Source organism: Trachinotus anak, unplaced genomic scaffold, assembly GCF_046630095.1.
Source record: "Trachinotus anak isolate AG129_WGS33_773 ecotype Australia unplaced genomic scaffold, CSIRO_AGI_Tana_v1 ptg000016l, whole genome shotgun sequence".
Classification (NCBI taxonomy): domain Eukaryota; kingdom Metazoa; phylum Chordata; class Actinopteri; order Carangiformes; family Carangidae; genus Trachinotus; species Trachinotus anak.
Window position 1 is genome coordinate 1860523 of NW_027273867.1, and position 24217 is coordinate 1884739.

Consider the following 24217-nt stretch of genomic DNA (forward strand, 5'->3'; position numbering starts at 1 on the left):
CACATTTGGGAATCTCTGACAATGAGCAGTGGAGCTGGCCTGTAGACTTAATGTTACTTTTTGCCTTTGTCAATTGCTGGATTTCACTGTGAGGAACACCAATACCCAATCCAAGTTTCAGTAAAGAGATTTATGAGCTTTTCTTTTTGGTGAGTTTTTGTTAAATTTTTTTCAGTGTCAGTCTTTCTAAATTTACATGTACATGAATAGAAAGTATATATATATATATATACACACACACACACACACACACACACACACACATATATATACATATATATATATATACATACATACATACACACATATACATATACCCACACACACGCATTATTTGTATTTGTTTACTACTCCTTTATATATTAATTTATTAATTTATATATTTAATGTTGCTGTCCTGTCGCTTCAGCCTTAACCGTCCCCTTGGCAACAACATCCTGTCGTCGGGACGTCACCGGCGTGTTTTCCATTGTCCACATAACATGCTGCTAATGGGAGACCTGCCTCGTTCCTTGTAGTAAAAACGAACCACAGAGTGAGTGCTGCTTTCTACACTGCAGGTCCTCGATTTCGATTGAGCATGAATTTGTCTAGTTAGAATTGTCGGTGCACCGATTAAACTCCATTATTTCCTATCTCGAACTGGTGCTAATTAGCAGCTAGCCAGATAAGCTAGCCCAGCTATGCCTTGTGACTAGCATGTAGTGCTGCTAGTGACGCTAATACTTATTTGTTGTACGTGCGGGTTTGGCCTGTTTGGTCTGTTATTGTTAGTCTAACCGGAATCTTACCCTTTAATGCTGTTCTCATACTTATGTCTGTGTGAAGCGTACGTAACAGTGCAGTAATTTGAAGTGAAAGACTACAGCTAATGCTATTCACAATTAGCTGAGGTGGCAACGCAACTGCTGCAAATGTGATGTTTGACGGTGACGGGATTACTATGTTGTATGCTCAAACTTGTTAGGTTAAAAGAGTCTGTGTGGTTAACTAGTGGTGAAAAAGACAAGACTTTCCCAGCGTCATTATAACATTGCGCTGCACTGTGATAGCTGCAGAGGCGCAGCGGTGCTCTTTGTTTGCTAACAGTGTGCAGATACTAAACGCAGTGTAGAGGTTTCTCTCAGTTTTAACAGTTTTAGGATCAGAGAAGCTGCTGGACAAAGTCCGATTAAATATGTCCCTTTCCTTCCTGATGCTGGAGTCCTAGTGGTCTGTGTACAGGTTTGCAAAATGTAAATAACCATGAGTTGTGGGTGTTTTTCTTCTGGAACAAGAACTGAAATGTAAAGAGCTGTCCAGGGTCTTAGCTAGCAGTGCAGTAGTTACTAGAGGTGGGACTGTAAATATTTGACTTTAAAAGAAAATCTTACTATTCTACAATCCAAGTTTTGGCTTAACTTGAGTTTACAGTAAAGGTGAACCTAAATTCTAAGTAAAGACGCAGAGATCAAATATGGCTGATGCAATGCCACTCTTTTTGTGTGTTATGTGGATTCTCAGTGGTAACTGTAGGCATGCCACTCCTGTTCTGCTGGCATGTAACACTTGCACATGTTCCACAACATGTTCCAATACCATTTTCTCACGGATTCTGATACCTGAACTTGTCTATTGGTCGACACTGACTACCAGCCTGATACTGACCCTGTGCACTACTAACCCTGTATGGATGTGATATAATAGGGGGTGGGCGATATATTGCATATACTGAATGTATCATGGCTTGTTCCGCTTGGGATGTTGTAAATGACTATATTATGATCATCCAGTATATTTGATATATCGCCCATTCCTAGTTGTCACGTGTGAAAATACCCCAAGTGAACACTGTAAGTTGACTACTTGACAGCCATAAGTGAATTATTTCAACAGCATTTGTGTAGGAATACTTGCTTTATTGCAGCTTGTTCCACGTAACATGTAGTAAATGACTATATTATGATCATCGAGTATAAATTGTCACAAAATTATTTTAAGATGCCAGTTTGTAGTTCGTTTTGGCGTTTCTCTTTGCCCTTTGGCACTCTGTCTCACAAACACACTCCCCCGGACATCCAGAAAACTCTCCTAGCTGCGTGTGTGACTTCGGTGAGGTGTGTGTAATTTTTTTTATCTGGAGCAGAGGGAATTGGAGACAGCAAAAAAGTGAAGCACCAAAGCGAGTATATAGGCTACATATCTAGAAATGGTAACTGAAGATGCAGCGGATGAATTGGTTCAGAACACACTGCCTGTGCACATTCAATCTCAGTCCAAAACATTTTTAGTTCAAATTTGGACATAAAGTCAGGTTATGATTTGGCGTAAAACATATACCAGTATTGCTCCATGAGTGTAAGGCTTTCCCTTTACAGGAGTGTTAATTTTGTTAAATTTGTTATATTTAGATTTAGTCTTAGTCTTAGTCCTGAGATAAAAAGTCCATGTTAGTTTTTGTCATATTTAGTCAGTCTTTTCATTTTTAATCAGTTCTAGTCAACTAAAACTCTTGACATTTCAGTCTTGTCTTAGTCAAAGAAAGTCTAGTTTTAGTCAAGATCAAGAATGGGCTTAAACTGCTGTAAAACTGCTTTCTGATAAGATTTCATCCAACTTATTTTTCACTAAAAGAAAAAACAAATGAGTTAATCAGAGAGTAGAAAAAAAAGAAAGGGAAACCTTTCACAATCAAAAAGAACCTTGTACACCAGACCTGCGATAAATAAATCGAATAAATAACTGTGATTATCACTGCACTACAAAATCCAAAATTTGATAACTTGCTGCATGAACATCTAAGTTTACTCACACTTTAATTTCTCCAATTCTCCTCTGTCAGTGGACCGCAGTTTGAAGCGCCGGCAGGTGAAGCCACTTGCTGCCTCTCTCTTAGATGCCTTGGATTATGACAGCTCAGATGACAGTGACTTTGAAGTGGGAGATGCCTCAGGTAAGCATGGTCTTTGAAACATCTAACTGCCATAAAGCTATAAAGTACGTGCAATTTTATATTCTAATTAAAGTTACTTAAGTTTCTGTTTTTGTGTACAACCTCCCTACAGTGTTTCCCATGCATAGACTTCACTCAGGTGAGCTGCCCAGGTGCATTAATGTATCTTAATGCCGTGGAGAGGTGGTAGTGCTTTTGTTCAAGTGGAAGTGCAAGTTGTAGTTCCCTTGATGCTACTCACAAAAGCAAGAAATATGTACAAAAATGATAAACAGTAAATGATAAGTCATAAAATTAAAACTATTTTTCATGGTGGAGTCTGCAACCCTGTGTTGTTAAATGATAAATAAATGAACATTGTGACATTTTTTATTTACTATGTTTTGTAACTTAAACCTTATATTTATCTAGTATATATTGTGCCTTATATATGATACTATGATATTTTAGTGTAACTTCCATTGAGAATTGTTTTGGCTGCAAGTAAAACAAATGTATAAGTCGTAAACACAAGGAAAGCAGGTAGATACACTATATAAGAGACATATAAACATACTAACAAAGAACAAATACACAGTGTGAACATGGCAATGGACTGCAAGGTTAGTGAGCAAGAAAGGCCAGTGAATAAAAATGTGACTTTAGACTAGATTTAAAAGTGGAGATAGAGGGAGCACATCTGATATTAAGTGGCAGGAGGCTCCATAGTTTTAGGGCAGCAACTGCAAAGGCTCTGCCACCAGTTTTAAATTTGATTGTGGGACATGTAGGAGGGATCAGCTTTGAGGTCTGAGAGGTCTAGGAGCTGAATGCCAGTGGATGAGATCTGCAATGGAAGGTGGAGCATGGCCATTAAGAGCCTTAAAGGTAATCAGCGGGGTCTTAGTTTGAATTCTTTAGTGAAAGTATGTGACAGCAACAGCCAATCGAATGGGATGTGTTGGAATGGCAAAATGAGTCACACTTTCATTGTGTAGCATCTCCTGCTGGGCTGCAGGCAACACTGTCAGCCAAACACAGGGAAGGTTGTTCCTGTGTCTGGTTCAGAAGCTGTTTTGTTGACTTCATTTAAACTCAGCATTGGAGCTAATTGGGTTGAGCTTGCCTGCCTCTCACTGTCCCTCCATCACCAGTCTACATCGCAGTTAGGTGTGTGGTTCGGTCATTTTGAGACAAGTCTGGGTTTGTAAAGTCTATAGCCTGCAGTTGAATCTGCACAACTATGTGTACAATAACTCAAAGTGCAGCTAGTACACTGAGAAAAGGCAAATCGACTCCACTCATCCAATAACCACTGTTCTCTAATAACACCCTGAGAATAATACTGAGAGTATGTTCCCCACCGAAAACACATGTTTGACAGACTGCTAGGCTGTTGGAATTTAAATGAAGAACAAACTATTTCGAGTGCCCGTCCACACCGTTATTAATCTTTACCCACAGGAGAGCACCAATGTAGGGGAACTATCACTAGAGATGAAATTTAAATGTTAAAATTTTTTTTTTAGTTGTTACACTTTTGAGCAACTAAGTACATAAGTGAAAACAAACACCATGGAGATGTACATTTATTTCCTTTAAAATTTTATTCTAATTTCAAGTTTATTTAAACCACCTGTCTATACAAAGACCCTTCAGATGCAGGAACACCAACCAAGCCTTTTAGAATGGCCTCATTGTTACTCTTTTTTGATTCACTTGTCATTGTTATGTGCTGTGATAGGTTCAGACGGCACAGGAAATGGCAGTGATGAAGAAGGGTCTAAAGCGAGCGCTGCAGGCTCAGAAAGTGAGTCAGAAAATGCTGGTTCTGCAGATGATGGTATAGATGAGGAGGAGGCCAAAGACCTGGCTGCTGAGGACAACTTAACGGAAGACGAAGAGAAGACCAAACAGCAACCTTCCTCAGACAGCTCGACCAAAGACACCCCCGCTGTCCCCCCACTCAAAGGCCGACGCAAGAGCAGAAAAACATCAGAGCCTGAGCCTGCTCCAGCGGCTGATACTGTCTCGACCACTGCATCTGGCAGCGTGAACACTGAAGAGAGTCAGGCTGAGCCCAAGAAATGGAATTTCCGCAGGAACCGTCCCTTGCTGGACTTCACCACGATGGAGGAGCTGAACGAGATGGATGACTATGACAGTGAGGACGATAACGACTGGAGACCCACAGCAGGGAAGAAGAAAGGCAAAGCAGCCACCCAGAAAGGAGGTACTGAGGAAGAGGATGGGGGCAGTGCTAGTGATGATGATGATGATGATGACGATAATGATGATGACGATGACGATGATGATGAGGACGATGACAAGGAAGATGGTGATGACAACAACAACAACAACAACAACAACAGTAGCAGTGACACAGACAAAGAGGTGAAGAAGCCCATGAAGAAAGCTAAGAGCTCCAGCACTTTTGATGAAGAGCTTACTAATGACAGCATGTCCCAGGGAAAGGGCAATGAGGTGAGTACAACTCTAACACGGACAGACTGATGGCCTGACGGATGTTTAACAAAGAAAGATTACTGATCCTCATTTCCTCCGAAGCAGATTCAAAGCTGCACTGATCAATATTTTAAGAACAGTAGGTCAGACTGACTCTCTGTTATGTGATGGGTGACAAACTCAGAGAATTATCACTCAACTCTGCTCTAAAAGAAGCTTTTTTAGCCTCTTTCAGCTCATTGTTTTGATTTTGTGGCCTCCAATCTCCACTCACATCAGCCTCCTTTGAAAGCAGCAGCATTTACTAGTTGAGCTGATAGCAGCTACATAGTTATGGAGCCAAATCAGGGCCAATAGTTTTGTAATTGAAAAACAAATATGGAACTGAAAGTTCAAGTTTTGATCTTGAAAATATGTCATGAATTCAAATTAAATTAATTTTTTTTAGTTTAAATATAATTTTGATGCGATTCTGGAATTTCTTTTGAATAAATTATTTATTTTCATTTTTCACTTTTATATATATTTTGATATTTGAGGTCTTAATTTTTACAGTTGCAAATCCTATTTTTGCATCATTTCTGGCTTTCCCCACCTAAAAGCATTTTTTCCCTTTATGTATGCAGCTATGTTTCAAAAATTACCCATTGTTTTAATGTTTTGAAATTTATTTGATGTTTTTTTCCCAGATTATATACACAAACAGTAGCTAACATTTCTCTTCTAAACTCCGTTGCCATAAGGCTGTCCTGCCAAGGAGGACGCCATCACAAGCAAATACTATGCTGCGCTCACGCTGGCAAGTGGAAGTGGGAAATGAAAAGCGTGGCTGTTGAACTGCACAATCTGGCAGTTTATTGCTCTTATACTGTGATTGGTGCCAAGTGTGCTCTAAAACAGTTTGCTAAACGGTGCTGTCAGTTTTTTCACTGCCAGTCACGTGAATGTGGTGGATAAAAAGTGTTGGTTCATTCTTCTCACAGTACCTACATTTCCTGAAGGCAACGTAATTGAGGAAGATGCTCCTCAGTCTCCTTTGTTGTGTTTGTTATGCTGTCACTCATGATTCCATACCCCTTTCTGTTGATGCCACGCCCCCCACGCCACATCTGATGTCTGAAACTGAAAAAATGTGATCTGAAAGAAAAAAAAATATCTAAAAGTGAAAAAATAAGATTTGCAACTTAAAGAAAAAAAAAATCAAAGACCTCAAATATTTAAATATATATGAAAGTGAAAAATAAAAAGAAATCATTTATTCAAAAGAAATTCCAGAATTGAATCAAATAATATTTAAACTGAAAAAACCTTTCCTACACTTATTTATTTGAATTCATTATTGTATTTTAGTTTTTTAGTTTTAAACTATTGGCCCTGATTTGGCTCCATACATAGTCAGATATTTTTCTCAGGAGTTGGTGGAGAGCAAAATTTATCACATGGGTTGCTGCCTCTTGTGAAAGTGGCCGTTTACCATTTGTTCTCATTTTAGATGTCAAGAAAACAGTGAAACATTTAGGAATGGCTGTAACAGAAGTAAAAGCTGGTTAGGTCACAAATCTGAAGGCACTTCAACATTGTTTAAAGGGACAGTTGTGGTTATTTGTCGTGGGCTTGTCAGAGGTCATAGTCAGTGCGTTACCTGCAGTATCAGCTGCCAGTTTGGAGAAGCAGCAGCTGAGTGAATTGCTGCTGTGGATGTGGTCAGCAGAAAAAGACATTAGACATTTTTAAAAGACTCACTGAAACAATCCAATTTCCGTCTAAATGTTCACTTCGTCAAAACAGCACTTTCCTTTGGTACGACATTTTTTTCAACTGCTTAGCTACCGCATTCTGAACACAAGCACACCTACAGGGCTCATTGTATTGCCCCGCAGGTCAGCTGAGATAATCAGAAAGAGCTAAACTTCACTTTGTTTTGACGGGAGGATAAAATGCTGCAAATATTCTAAATGAAGTGAACATTTCAAAAGATATTGGATTTTTTCAGTGGCTGTCTAACACATTTTTCCTGCTGACCACATCCACAGCAGCACATGGCTCCTGGTGCTCCTGCTGCTTCTCTAAACTGGCAGCTGATCTGAATCTACTGCAGGTGACACACTATGCATGACTACCTCACACAACCCCGTGTCAAATGCCCTCAACTATCCATTTAATGTCTTTGATATTTTATTTTGAATTTTATATGTGATTTGTGTGGTGTTGAATATCTCACAGTCTTTGTGAAAAAGCTTAATTCTTTTTCAGTTTGTTAGACTCATTCAAGGATGTTTTCCATAGCTAGCAGTGCTTTTCTGAGCCGCCTTTATGAAACAGCCCTTTAATCCACACAGCGTGTTCAGTTTTTCAGAGGCTGGGAGACTGTGTTCCACAAAGAACAGAACAGCAAGCACAAAACATCAGATGTGAGAATGAGTGGGTTTGAGAAAGTTTATGAAGTTCAAAGCACTTCATCCTGGAAAGGTTTTGTTTAAAATGGTAATTATAAAAAAGGAACTGTAGTATTTTGTGAGTATGGCAGAATTTTTATTATATCTGAATGATAAGTATCATAAACTTGTCAAGTACCCAAACTTAGCATTGAAGGCTTGGTGAGAATCCATTGTTTTTGCTTGAGCCTTAATAATTATAACTGAGTAGTTATGTTCAAGAATCTAAACATTTTAGTTTATACTAATTTCAACAAATTTAGGCAATTTAGACACGTTTAGACAGAGATTGTTTGGACCAGACTTCAAGCCATAAGAGAGACGTGAAATTCTAACAAGCTCCCGAGCACTGAAGTTTTCTACCTTGCCCTAGTTATGTAAACCACTGGGTGTTTGGACTGCATATTGTCTACTATGTGTGGCATTCCAGAATATCCAACAACAATGAGTCACAAAGTCACCATATAATCCAGTGAGAGGTTTAGATGGTATCTGAGAATACTTCTGCTTTCGTTTTAATCGACTTAGCACACTTTTCATGAGCATTGTATGTGGCATTGACTGTCAGTTACTGGATCTGTGGTCACATCAGAGCAGAGGGACGGGGTTTGGATAAGTGGCTTTATTCTGTCTCTGTCTCCCGATTCCCCAGGATGCCTTGCTGGACCGATCCCAGACCTGGAGCACTCAGCACATCCTCATCTGCTGCGTCTGTCTGGGAGACAACAGCGAGGACGCAGACGAGATCATCCAGTGTGACAACTGTGGGGTGACTGTGCATGAAGGTGAGCTACAGCGTTACTCCAGTGTAACGACATGTAGAGCTGGAAAAGATTCATACCTAAAATCAGTCAGACAACAGTGCAGGGTATTTGTGTCACTCAGAACAACTGTGAGGACTCTACTGAAAAGTGAAATTTTACCTCAACCAGCCTACTTCTTTGGAAGCACAATAATGTTTAAGAGACTCATTTTGATCAGAAGCTGGTCAATCAGACAGGACATACTCCCTGACTAAGTAACAAACTACTACATATGTCATTTAATACTTCATATACTATATTTACTGTAACTGTACAACCACTACAGGTGATTGCACACTTTATTGATATAATGGTAATTGTAAAACTGATATTGTTGTCAGTGCTTTACATCTACATCACACCACTGATCAATGCTGACACAGAGGCAAATGTGCAATCCAGTTTTTCTCATTTTCATTTTACCCATCATCCGCCCTCGTGTGTGGAAATGTGAAAGTGGGTTTGAACAAGCTTCCTTCTCTCAGTCCTCACACCAACCTCTTCTGTCACTTGTTGTGTGTACAACCAGGACTGACACCGAATGTCCTCAAGAAGTGTGTGCTGTTACTCTGAATGTGAAGAACACTTTGTTGTTGTTTGTTGTTCTGGATCACTCATCTGAAGTATTTGATTCACTCATTCTGATCCAATTTGCTTTGTCATCTTTTAATCCTGTCCTGCTGTTGGGGCCTGTATTTGGGGACTGGCCTTTTGTCTTGACCACACCCCCGTCCATTATTGGAGACCCAGATTTTGATTGACTCCTGGTTTTTATTTGAGGAATTATGGTATTATGTTTGTTTTTTTTTGTTAGTATTTCAATTTTTTTAAAGTTTCTTTTCTTTGGTTTCTTGAAGGGGATGGGGGGCTGCCCCCGTCCCACCAAGACAATGGTATGGGATGGCATGGGAAACACTGGGAAGCATTTCATTACTACTTGAAAAGACCTGTGATCGACATTAGCAGATCAGAAAAGATTGTTTTGGTTTTTATGGTGGATGCAGCTTCTGGTCTCTGTTTGTCTCGTCTCTGCTCTGGGCTCAGCTCCTCCACACAGACCGAGCGGAGAGCAGGGGAGAGAGGCCATGGAGGAAGAAATGACATTGGGTGAAGTGAAACATATTACCGGTACTCGAGTTGATAACAACTATGCTGTTACTGTCTGTGCAATAAAATTCACACTAGAACACACTTCATCTTGAAACACCTTGAAAACCCCAACGCTTACGCCAGACTTTTGTTTATGGATTTTAGCTCTGCATTTAATACAATATTCCCTCGGATCCTTTTAAACAAGCTGAAACAGATGGACCAGCTCGTCCTCCCTCCACCAGCAGTATTCAGCATATGCCTTAATATCAAAAATGACTTATTTGCCACATTTGCTACGGATCTGCAGCCATTTGGGAAAGACAGGCCTGTTACTAACAACAGAGAGTAAAATTATAAATCTATTTAATATCTGTTCTTTTCAAGCTTTTCTTGTAGCATCCTGTAGGATCTTGTGAATTTGTCTTATTATACATGTTATGAGTTAGAGAGGGGGTTTCGGGTTCATCAGCTGAGTGAGTCTCATCAATGACTCGTCATCTGTTTTGGATCGGAGCTCTCCCCGACACCCAGAGTAATGGCTGACCATGTGAGATGGATCACTGGGATACCACTCATTTTCGGTCTTTCTTTTGTTTATTTATTGTCCCTGTCATTTAGTCAAGAAAACCTGAACAGAGCTGCTTCTTTTCATATGGGCTGAAGATGTTTATATGGTACAACTGTCAGTTTGGTATGTGCCATTGCACAAAATACTTATTTTATTGTCATTTTAATGATAATACTAATAAGTGCTGAAATAATTAATTGACCATTGGCATAAAATAAATTGGCACACTTTTGATAAATAATTAAATCATTTATTTAACAGATTTAACTGGTTCCAGCTTCTTAAATGTGAAGATTTGCTTGGGTTGTGGTGCTTTGTGCTCCTGCGCTTCGGAGATGTGCTTCAATGTTTTTTGAGATTTCCTTTGTAAAACAATACATTAATTGGAAAAAGAATCTTTAGATGAATTGACAATTAAAATAGTAAATAGTATAATTATTAACACAGAAAAAAATCACAGTGAACATAGTGAATATTTATGTATGTAGACAGTCTTAAATGCAACAGCTAACAGCTGAATTCTCCTAGTACAGCTTATTGTTCATGTCAGAGTCTCATGTTTTAGTGTCATTACTGGCATCTGACATGATCATTTGTAATGTGAAAACTCCTTGTTAAGAAGGAAACACTGTGTATCCTTACCGCACTTGAGTAATAAAAACATAGCACTCTGTGGGTACATTGCTGCTGTACCTATTTTCATAGTATTTCCAATGGTAAGTGAGTGATGTGCAACCAAAAATGCTATTGGAGTTTGTCCAGTCATAGAAAACAATATTCAGGGCTGGTATGCATCATACCCTGTTGGTGTGTGTGGACATTTATCACGGTGATTATTATGATCCAAGACAAACAGCAGCAGTTGTATTCAGCAGTCCTTACATTGTTGATATATGATATTGTAATGTTGGCCACTGAAAGTATTGACACCGTGTTCACATATGCCTGTAATCACACATAACTAGGGATTCGAATTGAGAACCAGTTCCAGTTGAGAACCGTTACAAATTGTGTACACCGTTGGAATCGTATACCTCAGATCTTATCGCCTCCTTTTGTCTTTTAGCCGGCATGTTTTTCTGACAGTTACACACTGTCAAAGTCACGTGTACTCACTACTGAACACTTGCAACAAGTAAGAGTCATGGCACAGATGAAGAAAGATGTTGACAAGGCTGGTTGTAATGTCTGTAAATGTGTACAATGGTAATTTCAAACAAAGGTGGAAACACTAGCAATATGCTGAAACATCTTTCTACACAACACAGGCTTAAAATCCAGAGATCCATGTATTTGATACCCTAAGATGAAAACCTGTGCAGGCCGATCCACACAGAAAATTGATCAGGGAACGTTAAAGGAATTGATAAAGAATCAGGTTGAAAAGCCGAATCGATAAAGGCATTGGTATAAATAAAATCTTATCAGCTCCCATCCCTACACTTACCACATGTAACACAATATCGCACAAACTCATGAGTTGCATTTTGCTGACACAGTCCACCATCACTTTAATTGGCTGAATTGTGAACACCTCTGAGGTGCAAGCAGGACTCGTTAGGTTATCTCACACAGTCTAACTACCCTCTTTTATGACACACACACACACACACACACACACACAGTAGTGAGAGGTGGGTACAGTCCTAATCACCAATTCTCCATTGGCAGACAGGAGATATTAGGAGCAGGTCTTAAATGGATCTTGTTGGTTTGGTTGGCTGATATTTTCTTCCTCTGAGACATGTTTAATCTCCCTGAAAAGTGTTTTGCAGTGGAGGCTTGAGAGAGAGAGGAGGCAGTGGCACATGTGGCCAGTTCTTATTTTTTTCTCCAAAGACATGAATAGAAAATATGGAACTGCATTCTAGCAGTAGGTTTGATATTCCTCTGTACTTGTGCTTACAGTGGATGAATCTGTTGTGCTATTGGAGGTTTTACTGCAATAACTCATCTGTCTATCCCTGTTAATTAACTTCATTAATTACTTAAATCTCTGACATTAAATATTTCCTCTAAAATGTGGAACAAAGTGGGGCTTAATTTTACAAAGAAAGTCGACGACAGTGCAGGTTGTGGTGATGGTAACTCCAAATAAGGGTGGAAACACCAGCAACATGCTGAAACATCTCACGACATAACATGGGAACAGTTTACCCAATGTGCCAAAACAGACAAACAAAGAAGATCATGTTCTCCCCACTCTCTAGTGGTAACTGGCCATGTAGATAGTTATGACTCAGTTCATTAAGGTTTTAAGATTGAAGTTTTTGTCCCAATACCTGAATGTCCACACTAGGGTAGGGTGGGGTGGGGTGGGTGAAAAGCCTACTGTCACGTCCTCCTGGCTGCGTCCCACTGCCTCCCAGAATCTCAGTTACACCTCATTTAGCAGCTGTGACTGAGCAGTTGCAATGAGATCTAGTTAAAAATAAACTTTGGTATTACTGACTGGAAAAGTAACTCCATAAGCTTTACAAACTCTTTTATCCTGTATATTAATATGTATATACTTCTTTCCTGTTTCATGAGTGTTATAATATTTGCTGCTGACCCATATTTCTCCCAGTTCTTGAATTGTGTAGTATTAAGTATTGCACTATGCTTTAAGGTGTTGCTAGCAAGGATGAATCCATTGCCTTTCCATGTGTTCATTTTGAGGAGGGCTGAGGTGGGATTTTGAGGTGTGACCATTTGATTGTGGAGAACTGCTGCGCTGAGGCAGGGTGGTGCTTGTGTGCACCTTCTGGAGCGCCCATCTTAGCCCATCGACTGATAGGAAGTGCTTGGGTGAACAGACGTGAACAGGTATGGCATAGGGTCTGGCTTCTCCCATTATACAGATAACATTATTCAAGTTTTCATGATGGGTAGGACTGAGGGATAATACAAAAGGGAAAAAGAAAAAACCATCAAATGACAATGTGGCAAAAAGGAGAGTGAAGTGAACACTAACTGCTATGCAACAGCTGGATCATGTAAACTTACAATACAACTTCACTAAATCAACTGTCAGCAGTACATTGTCATAGAGAGTGAGGTTTCATTGCATGCAGCATTCAAGTAAAATGGGAGAGATATCCACAACTAACTAGAGATGCAAAGAAAGAGACTTACAATGAGCAAGTAATGTACACCATCACATGTGATCTAGCATCTTATCAATTATTGATGAAACTATTTCTGTATCATTTCTGTACCACACAAATATCACCATAAATAACAGACTCAACAAAAGTCAAACTTCTATCTGAGCATAAAAGATCTTCTGCCAAAACCTGCACCTCAACAGTGTGCCAGCAGCAGTTCCCATCTCAAATGAGTGCAGCATAACATCAGTCTGCCTGTTTTTACTATATGACATATTGCACATACATATTATTATTATTATTATTATTATTATTGCTGAAAGGAATAGTTCATTAAGCACTTAGTAGACAGAAAATTAGTCTGCAATATGTTGGTAAATCAAATTATAGTTTTAATCATTTATCAAGCAAAAATGCCAAAAGAGTAGCTGCTTTGCAGCTTCTCAATTTTGGGGATTTGCTGCTTTATATAATTATAAACTAAACTTTGCATAACTCTGATGCTCCCCTCCAAAGAGCAACTAATGATTTACTGAAGAATGCAGATGGTGGCATGTGCTCTGTTTTACTAAATTTGACATTCTAATTGACTGACTCTCTTTATTGGCCTAAAATACGCTAAGTGCCTTCAGGGTCCCAGTTTATCTTTTTTTTTCATAAAGCTGGGTTACAAATTGAAGGAAAAACCTGAAAAACAAGTGAAGAAACAGGATGACCATGCCCTGATACATGTGGGGAGGAGGGCATGTGGGATCACCGATTGGTTTGGTGAATATGAAAGCAGTCACTAGATCTCAAACCAACTGAAGATTTATGGAAGATTTTGGAATGACATGTTAGACAGTGTTCTCCCTCCCTATAATTAGGGAATATATTTTGGAAGAATGGAGTTAATCTCTCCAGTAGAGACCAGAGACTTGGAATAATCAATGCCATGGAGCATTGAAGCTGTTCTCGTGGCCCAATATCTTACTAAGACACTTTTTTTTCCACCACCCATCTGTATATGCCTTCACTGAGCAATGCAGCTCTGTTCACTACAGGGGGTTCTCATGCAATTTTATGCTGATGACATTGAGTTATACCTTCTAATAAGGCCCCTGTGTTCAGTATGCTGCGTTCTCTATGGGATTGTCCAGCTGATATATTTGGGGTTTTGACTGTTGGTCAGACAAAGCAAACATCCATTGTTATGGGCATTTTTTTATCACCTGACAGGATATAGACTAAATAATATGGATCAACAGGAAAATAAAATTACATCTATGTTTTGACAGCTTGACTTGCTAATTTGAGGATTCGTGAGATCGGTAGTCCTGATACCGGAAATAAAATCATGTACCCCTGCTGAAAAGGTGTACTTGTTACATGTTAGTTCGTTTTATCATCACAAAGCTCCTTGTTCAAGGTTAAGGCAAGGTCAAATGAGGGAGGACTTTGAGGTAGAGATGAGAGATGAGCTGCCAGTATCAGGAGTCAGTCTTGATGCTTGACTCCACTGCTTCTCTTTGTTCTTGTGTTTGCATCACTGTCCGGACACCATCACTCCTTGTCAGATGAGAAGAGAGGCTTACATGAAAGGTAGCAAGAGATCAAAAGATGGAATGAGCAGGTGTCTAAAAGCAAGTATCTACACAGGGCACATAGAGGAGTCCTGTTACTGGACTGCCTGTTGATTAACAGACTATGGCCAGTCATACGGCTGGTTTTCCTGAATTCATTAGTCTGTAAATGCAGATTATTTTGTCATTAAGTGACAGCAGTTTCTGCTTATCAGTGTTAGGTTACACTCAGTCATCCAGTCAGTCATGGACAGACACTGTTTAGACGCCTGTATTTGGCTGTAATAAAATACTGTATATGTGACAACAGAGTAGCAGAGAAGCAAACAGAGAGGGCTGAAACCTGCTAACTCTGGGCAGAGTGCAAATATAATGTAAAGATGTCATGCATATGCTAATTAGAATATTATGTCATCTAGCAAAATTTACTGACTTTTCAAGCAGGCTTTCCATTGAAAGTACTTGCTAACAGTGGTTCCACAAGAGTTTTCAACTATGTCCTCAATTTTTCACATTGACCATACACAGTCCAGCCATATACTAGGTTTTGACCTAGTGTTGGAGTTTCACTATTGATCTGTTTGCTAATCTTTTCACTGACTAATTTGTTTAGTCTGTGAAATTTCAGTTAACAGTACAAAGTTAAATATGCCAAAAGTTCAGTCAGCATTTCTATAGACAACACTTTTTAGATGTGAATTTTTCACAAAGCTCAAGTATGATATAGTTTTTGGATTGTTTGTCAAACCAACAGTCCAGAATCCAAAGATATTGAGTTTACTATAATAGAAGACTGAAAAAAACAGCAAAAGTTTCCATTTGAAAAGCTGGAATAAATGACTTTTTGCTTTAAACATGACTTTAAACAATCTTATCAATTTAACAAATTGTTGCTGATTAATTTTCAGCCAAACAACTAATCAGTTAATGGACTAATGGCCTCTACTGTGGTGTAAATATGGACACACAGATGGGTGACAAATGGAAAACCCAACATAAAGTGGTTTATTAAGGGGTTGTTTCTCCACAAGACTCTAGAACAGCTTCAGTTGTCCATGTCACAGATTCTCAAAGTTTGATATTCTCTCATTTGGTGTTCTAATGGCAGTGTTGGAGAGTGCTGTGTAACATAGTTGTTCATTTCGGTTGAAATCAGCTAACTGAAGGCACACAATTCACATCATTTCCATCCCTTCAAACCATTCACTGACCATTGTGCTGTGGGTGGAAACATCTGCCTTCATTGTGTTTCTCCAATCATTTATTCTTATTTCCTTTTAAATATGTAACCTGTTTGTTACATTGACTATGTAGATAGCTACAGTGCATTCAGAAAATATTCAGACCCCTCTATTTTTTTTCACATTTTCTTATGTTACATTCTTATGATTAAAAAAAAAAAAATCCCTCATCAATCAACACTCAATACCCTATAATCACAAAGTAAAAATGTTAGATATTACAGACTTTACGCAGCAAAGGTTGAACGGATGGCTATGGCATGACGTGTATGACATAGATTCTATCTCTGCATTTTCTACCTTTGCAGCCCAAGCGTCTACAATGTCAAACCAGTTGTTCTCCCATAGTAGGCTGCAACGGTAGGAAGTGTAGAGACATTGCATATCAGAGCAAAAAACAAACCATGAGGTGTAGTGAAGTGTCGAGGCACAGATCTGGGAAGGCTACAAAAATTTCAGCTGCATTGAAGGTTCCCAAGAGCGCAGTGGCCTCCACCATAGTGTGTAGCAACCAGGGCTCCTTAGAGCTGGCCGCCCACACAAAGTGAGCAGTTGCGGTCAAAGAACCTTAGTAAGAGAAGTGACCAAGAACCCGATTCCATGTGGAGAAACTTTTGCACTGTATAAATATATGATTAGTGTGAAACTTTTGCCAAGTTGAAAAAGTGAGTTCTCACTGTCCTGTCACAATAACAGATGGCTGATTCTCTCCTGTGAGGTGCTCATCCCTTTCCCTTTCATCCCATGGACAAACAACCTTCATTCTACATTGTCATCCACACATGATTTCATATTCTTACGTCTGGATGCATCTACATATAGTTAGTTAGTGTCTGTTGAAGGCAAGCAAACAGTTCTTTGTATAAAATTTCAATACAGTTAAAAGTACTTCTCTTGGTTTAGCCGACTCTACCTTGCCCCTTCTTTTTTCTGCCAAGCTTGTCATTTCTGACAAGGATAATCTTTCCTTCAGGGATTATGAAGTTATCCTGTAGTCATCACTTTTTGTCAGCTTAGCTCATATTAGCCAGCAACCCGTGGCTTAACGGTCTGAGCTTTGTATCTCAGTTCAAAAGGAACATCCAAGATTTGTGCCACGGTTCAGCCATAAGTCGGTTAAGCCAGCATGGTGGTCATTCACAACCCCCAGTTCCACAGTTGAAAGCCCAATCAGTGAAGATGAAGCACCCAACTGTTGCCAGAGGTGTTCCAGTAATACCTGTTTTTAAGAAAATCAACATTGTGTTGAAGTATATTGGAGCTAGCATCCTGCTCATACCACATACTGTGGAGGAAAATCGAAGCAGAAATAGGCAGTAGATATCACCACATCTTAGGTAGTTAGATTCTATGTAGATCTTTTGTTTTGAGGGTCCAGATGGATTCCAGCTGTGAATTAATTGCGCCAGTGGAGTAATCAGAAGCTTGATTGGTTTATCCTTCATTTCAGTTGATTCTAACTAGAAATCTGAAACCTGTAAATACTGAAGATACTGTAAAAACTGAACGTGTGAAAACTGAAAATTCAAAATTTGTGATTCATCATGGCACACAACAAATGGTTTCTCAATCAGAAAAGTACATGTACCCACCAAACAGTGCAGAGCTGAATAAACAACTCCGTCTGGCCCATTGTTTGCTTTCATTGGGCTGCCCGGCTCCTCAGTGTGGCACACATTGACAGTCATGCAGAACACTGGGCTTTTGATTTGCGAGTCTTTCCTATTGCTCAAAAAGCCTGAAGGCTGGTTGACTGAATTAGGAGTTAGAGTGTTATCTCCCCAATGGAGGCAGAGTACAGATTGCTGCCCTCATTGGTAGTGAAGAGCACGTTTGCCTGGTGTAATAGCCGCCATAGAAACCACATCAGCCTAGTAATTGTTTAGGCAACCTCAGAAAATTAAGAGGACAACATTAAAATGCTTTTGCTCGGCTTCCTCTTGCTTCTCCCAGGCTACATTTTTTATTAAATGTTCATACTGTTGTGCCGCAGTGTCACAGAAGATTGACAGCTTTGGACCAGAGAACTGAGTCAACCCCATGGTTACATGAACTATAGAGTACAATGAACAATATTGACACTGTTTTTTAATTTAAGTCGGTTGAATCTATGTTATAAAGCAATACCAGTGCATAACTACAAGCTGATTGGTTACAATGTTGTCCTTAAGTTCCAGTAGCTAACCAAGAAGAGCTCTCAAACCAGAGCAACATTCTTCTGGTGGCCACAAATGAAGGATTATCCAGTGGATGCAGGTTTTACTCTCTCATTATGTATTTGTTAACATATGGTGGCAATGAAGAGCATAGCAGACAAACGTATGGCAGAGTGGGAAGCGAGTCCATGTAGTCAAGTCATTCTCATCAGTTTTGACTAAATATTGCATGACATTGTTGTACCTTTAAATGATATGGTAGAAATAAAAATAAATTAAGATTAAACACTTGGTTTACATGTTTCACTTGTTGTAAGATATTCTAAGAATAGAACCTGGTTTACTTTGCAGTATAGGCCGACTCTGTGCCTGTGTGTGTGTAAGCTCCAAAGCTGTGCTGTAGGCTATGCTACACTCTAGCTTATAATATTATGGGTTGCTTGTGTTTTATTCTGCATGTTTCTGATAGTGGTGGAGATTACTGAGAAGACAACATAAAGCAGGTTAAGGAAAGACTGGTATTGTCTTCTAAAATGCAATGACTCCACAACAGTCTTATAAAAAGTAAAGACATGAAGTGGACCTTCAACCCATTTCTTGTGTCAAGAAACTATGGCTGTCAATGACTATTGTGAATTCTAGTATATATTAGAATTATTTAAAAAACCCAGACATCTGATTGTGAAAATTAATATTTGATTGTGAAAAAAAAAGCAGCAATACTGCAGCTGTCTCATAAGTTTTTGCCAAAACCAACTGTGTGGTAATGATGGCAGAGAGAGTGGTTTCGTGGGTGATTCGTTTGGAAAGGTTAAGATTTCAGAGAGATGACTGATGTTATCTTTCATAAACACTGTAACTGACTTTGCCATACTGTGTTTCCAGGGTGTTATGGCGTGGACGGCGAAAGTGACTCCATCATGAGCTCAGCCTCGGAGAATTCAACGGAGCCTTGGTTCTGTGACGCCTGTAAGAATGGAGTGACTCCAAGCTGCGAGCTCTGCCCCAACCAGGATGGCATCTTCAAAGAGACTGACGCTGGGAGGTGGGATACAGTAGCACCCTGACCCGGTGGTCAGTTGCTATTTACGAGGCCAGCGAGTGGAACATGTTCAGAAACAAATATCACCTAATGACCCCAGCTGGTTGAAATGCTGCAGGCAGCCAAAGGCTATCTAAATTGTGCATATATTCAGTGCTGGGGAGAAAAGGAAGTTGAGGAGAGAGAGAACTACCAGAGGAATGAGAGAGGGGGATGGAGGGAAGAGAAGAGATAGAGGAAGAAAAGGAGTGAGAGAAAAGAGTGTGTTATGTGAAGCGTGGAGACTTCAGCCACGTTATCGCTGATAGTGCTCCTCAGCCAGGCTGCACCCGAATTTACTACTTCACTAGAGCATGAAAAACACAGCAAATTAAACTGTGGAGCGGTTGCTTGCCAGAGATGGATATCTTTATATTGGACTTCGGATTCTCTTCCCTAAAGTCTGCATTTGAAATTGTGTCACAGCAAACTGTAGTCAAGAGTCTGGGGCTACATAAATCTATGAATCCATTTCTTTTTGAAGTGTCTGAGCAAGTCACTGCAGCCAATTTCATAATATTAAGTTTTCTTTTGTTTGCAGTAATTCACTACACTGAATGCAAAAGTAACCATAGCCATAGATTTTGATCAGTTTAATGGTGTTTCTTGAAATCAGCATGCAGAAGTCGATACATTTTAAATGTCACCTTTTAAAAACTACTTTTCGTCTTAAAACATTTTCAGTTCATGATTTTCATACTAATGTGTTATAGTTTGTGCTGTTTCTCTTAAACAAACCACTTTATCAGCCAGTTTGATTTTGTTCATCTTCATTTTCAGATGGGTGCATGTGGTTTGTGCACTTTATGTTCCTGGAGTAGCATTTGGAGACATTGATAAACTACGACCAGTGACGCTCACAGAAATGAATTATTCAAAATACGGGGCCAAGGCAAGTACTCTTCTTACATCCTGATGTAGTTTAGTGATGCATAGCTTTAGTAAGGTTTTACTGACATGCTTAACTTCCTGCAGGGCCAGTTTTAGACCTGTTCTTTGATTACTGTATCCTGACTTTATGTCCAGATACACTCACTGAACACTTTATTAGGAACATCACGCAAATACTGGGTAGTTGCTCCCTTTGCTCTCAAACAGCCTCAGTTCTTCATGTCATGGATTCCACCAGATGCTGGAACCTTTCCTCTGAGACTCTGCTCCATGTTGACACGATGCATCACATCATTTCTGCAGATTTGTCAGCAGCACATTCATGCTGCCAATCTCCTTGTGGGGGGTGCGGGTTGGGGGGTGGTGGGGGCACTGAAATTCACTGAACTCACTGTGATGTGATGAAACCAGTTTGAGACGACTTTAGCTTTGGGCCATGGAACTCAGACTATGGCATTCAGAGCATGACTGATTGGTATTAAGGGGCCAGAGTTGCATTCCCCACACCATTACACCACCAACACTACCAGCCTGGACTGTAACAAAAGGCAGGATGTGTCTGTTGATGCCAAACTCTGACCCCACCATCTGCTGCCTCAGCAGAAATCCAGATCCATCAGACCAGGTCTTCACCTGTCCAGTGTTGGTGAGTCTGTGTCCACTGCAGCCTCAGGTTTCTGGTCTTGGTGACAGGAAGTGGAACCTGTTGTAGTCCATCCACCTCATGGTTGGACGTGTTGTTCACTCTGAAGCTTTTCTGCTCACCACAGTTCACTGAGATCACATATTTCCTCACTCTGATGTTTGATGAACAGTAGCTGAAGCTCCTCACCTGTATCTGTTTCTGCTGTGAGGTGATCGGCTGATTAGAAAATTGCATGAATAAGTAGGTTTGCAGGTGTTCCTAGTGCAGTGCTCGGTTAGGCCATACTGGTCATGTTTTTACATCATTCCTGCTTACGTTATTCTCCATTAGAATTAGTAAATTAGAACATTTGGGAAGTGTATTTGTTTATTCTGTGTCAATGTATGTTGTGAATGCAGCTGAAATGTGAGTTTAAGTAAAATTATTGACAGCGCTTGACAGTGACATTGTTGAATAGTGGCATGTTTAAAATGCTGCACGAGCCACTGGCACTTTCAGCTGTGGAACACCATGCCACTGTGCTGTATTTGTCTGGGGGTGTTGAATGTCAAGGAAAATACCTTTTAAGTCGAGCTCCAAGGGAGAACAGAATGTTTTAACTTTACATTCACCCTTTTTTCATTTTTTTCATTTTTTTCATTCATTTTTCACTTTTTTCCCATCTTGAGAAAATACATTGGTTTGGGGTAGATGCATGACCCCGCTGTTAGGAAAAACTATGGAACACGTGTGTATAAGAAAGCAACCTTATTACAGATACAACTTGAAGTCTCAGTGTTATATTCTGTGTGCAGGAGTGCAGTTTCTGTGAAGATGCTCGTTTTGCTAGGACTGGTGTGTGCATCAGCTGTGATGCAGGGATGTGCCGGTCCTACTTCCATGTTACCTGTGCACAGAGGGAGGGACTCCTGTCTGAGGCTGCAGCTGAGGAGGTAAGGGGAGCCACCTCGATATTCAAGCTGAAGTACTTGAAGTACCACTCACAATTATTTGTTGGGGTTTTAAGCAAAACCTCTGGAACGCCCACTCAAAAGCTTTGTCATTGTTGGATTTACACATATGGGATGCCCCAGTATTTCACCTGGTAGAGCGCGCACCACATAGCAAGGCTGAGTCCTTGCTACATGCCCCACACCTCCTAGTAACTAATCACTTGTGGTATTGTTTTATGGATATTAGATACAATCATGGAAGAGCTAACAGAAACATTCTGTTTGGCAACCGTGGCTACAGGTGGCATGATGCAAACAGTCAGCACCGTGTTCTATCTGACACTCTGCAGTGACTCTTCAAGCAGAACAATTCATTGCAAATACATGTGAATACAAGCACAAGACAAGCATGATAGCTCTCCAAGCTAGCTGATTTGCTAGTTGGTAACATCAGCTCAGAAATGTTGCTGTTTTAAATGCTGGTATGATCTGGCCATCACATGGATACTTCCTGCGCTGTGAAATGTTTTTTTTGCTGTTTTGTTGTTATTGGACAAACCATTGGCTTGCTGGAGATCTGTGCTTACAGGACACAAAGCTTCACTTTATCAACAAGTCAAACTGTTGATAACTTCTATTGCAGCAAGCTAAGATTCAATTATTCTAGGAAGCAAGCGGCTGAGAAAAACTGCTTCCAATTTTGTATTTCTTCCTGTGACAGAGTGAGAAATGGAGGGCGTGGGTTGTAGAAGGCCAATGAGTAAAAGCTGTAAAAGAAAATGTTTGTTTTTACTAATTATTATAACTTTCATGTATATCATTTTTGCCTCCTCAGGATATTGCAGATCCTTTTTTTGCATACTGCAAACAACATGCAGACCGCTTTGATAGGAAGTGGAAAAGGAAGAATTATCTCGCCTTACAGTCTTACTGTAAGGTCTCTCTGCAAGAGAGAGAGAAACAGCTTACTCCTGAAGCTCAGGTAAGGTTCATTCATTCATATCAGCTGCAGCAGTCAAACCTCAGAACAACTTTCCAAATATGCATGTGTGTTTGTACCTCAAAAAATTACATAAATCACATATGGAATTATTTGTCAAGTGAGATAACTCATAATAGAGAATGTGCGGGGGGGAAAAAACCCTTCTTGCTAGACAAGAGAGATCATTTGGAATTATGATTGTTGTTAATCTTAATTATGATTTTTATTTTATGGAAGGTGTTTTTAATAATCTTAGTTATTGTTTGCTAGGTACAGATCTTTTCAAGTTATGTGAGATGTAAGTACACGAAAGCACAAACAGGTTTAATTTTAGTTGCACAATTTTAGTTCAAATCTATTTTGGAGATGATATGCAAGACCTAAAGGTGAAACTTCTGTTACTCTGTGAATTGCTGATTAAAGTCATCAATTATAGAATCATCAGGGTTTAGGCACAAGTATATGGGCATGTTCAAACACACTAGCAACACTCAGTCACACACAGAGTGACTCTAGACTTAATTCTATGCAACAAGCCTCCACACTCTGCAGTGGTTTCCATTGTTTCTAACAAAACCATATGAAAGGTATTTGTCTTTCTTTATGTCTTACCATGACCTCAGCCTTTCAGATGACACTTGTCTGTAGAGAGCCTGAATGTGACTATGAGTCTATAAAAGTTCAGTGACAGAACACTTAGATCACTCACCATGGCAAGGGGCTGGTGTAATCTTGAGGAAATGTCAATCACAATTGAAATTGACAGGTGAACAAAATTTTCCAATAACACAAAGTACTGTATTCAAAAATATGAATGGGTGTGACTGAGAGCATTTTGGGCATTTTGAACCCCCCCCTCAAAAAAAAAAGTAAAAATGTATCAAAATGTATCTTAAAGTCCTGACTTTTGGTCAGGACTTTAAGAAACACTGTGATGGACAATAGTACATTTCCAGATGTGTGACAACTGAATGAACATGTGAGCCTGTCCCACCTGCAGGCCCGAATCACGACCCGACTACAGCAGTACAGGGCGAAAGCAGAGCTGTCCAGGAACACCCGGCCTCAGGCGTGGGTGCCCCGCGAAAAGCTGCCACGACCTCTGACTTCTAGTGCTTCAGCCATCAGGAAGCTGATGAGGAAGGCAGAGCTGATGGGCATCAGCACTGATATTTTCCCTGTGGACACATCCGACGCCAACGCCAGCATGGACGGACGCAGGAAACACAAGCAGCCAGCCCTCACAGCAGACTTCGTCAATTACTACCTAGGTGAGGAAACTATTCTTGCAGCTCCAGTCACTGCAGTTGTGTTGCTGATTTTCCTCTCATTTTCCCATTTTCTTGCCAATCTCACCACTTA

At 39.9% G+C, this 24217-nt stretch overlaps 1 protein-coding gene across 4 annotated transcripts in view; it reads left to right on the plus strand.

The window, feature by feature from the left end:
- Window positions 1-422: 422 nt before the first annotated feature.
- phf14 (PHD finger protein 14) overlaps window positions 423-24217 on the plus strand; it is a 96415-nt gene continuing 72620 nt past the window's right edge. For all 4 annotated transcript variants that reach the window (XM_071499587.1, XM_071499588.1, XM_071499590.1 and 1 more), the window contains exons 1-9: window positions 423-535; window positions 2822-2932; window positions 4656-5395; window positions 8465-8597; window positions 19209-19368; window positions 20185-20296; window positions 21736-21873; window positions 22709-22855; window positions 23856-24126. In XM_071499587.1, the coding sequence (XP_071355688.1) occupies window position 535; window positions 2822-2932; window positions 4656-5395; window positions 8465-8597; window positions 19209-19368; window positions 20185-20296; window positions 21736-21873; window positions 22709-22855; window positions 23856-24126 (1813 nt within the window). In that variant the 5' untranslated portion in view covers window positions 423-534. The remainder of the gene's footprint in view (window positions 536-2821; window positions 2933-4655; window positions 5396-8464; window positions 8598-19208; window positions 19369-20184; window positions 20297-21735; window positions 21874-22708; window positions 22856-23855; window positions 24127-24217) is intronic.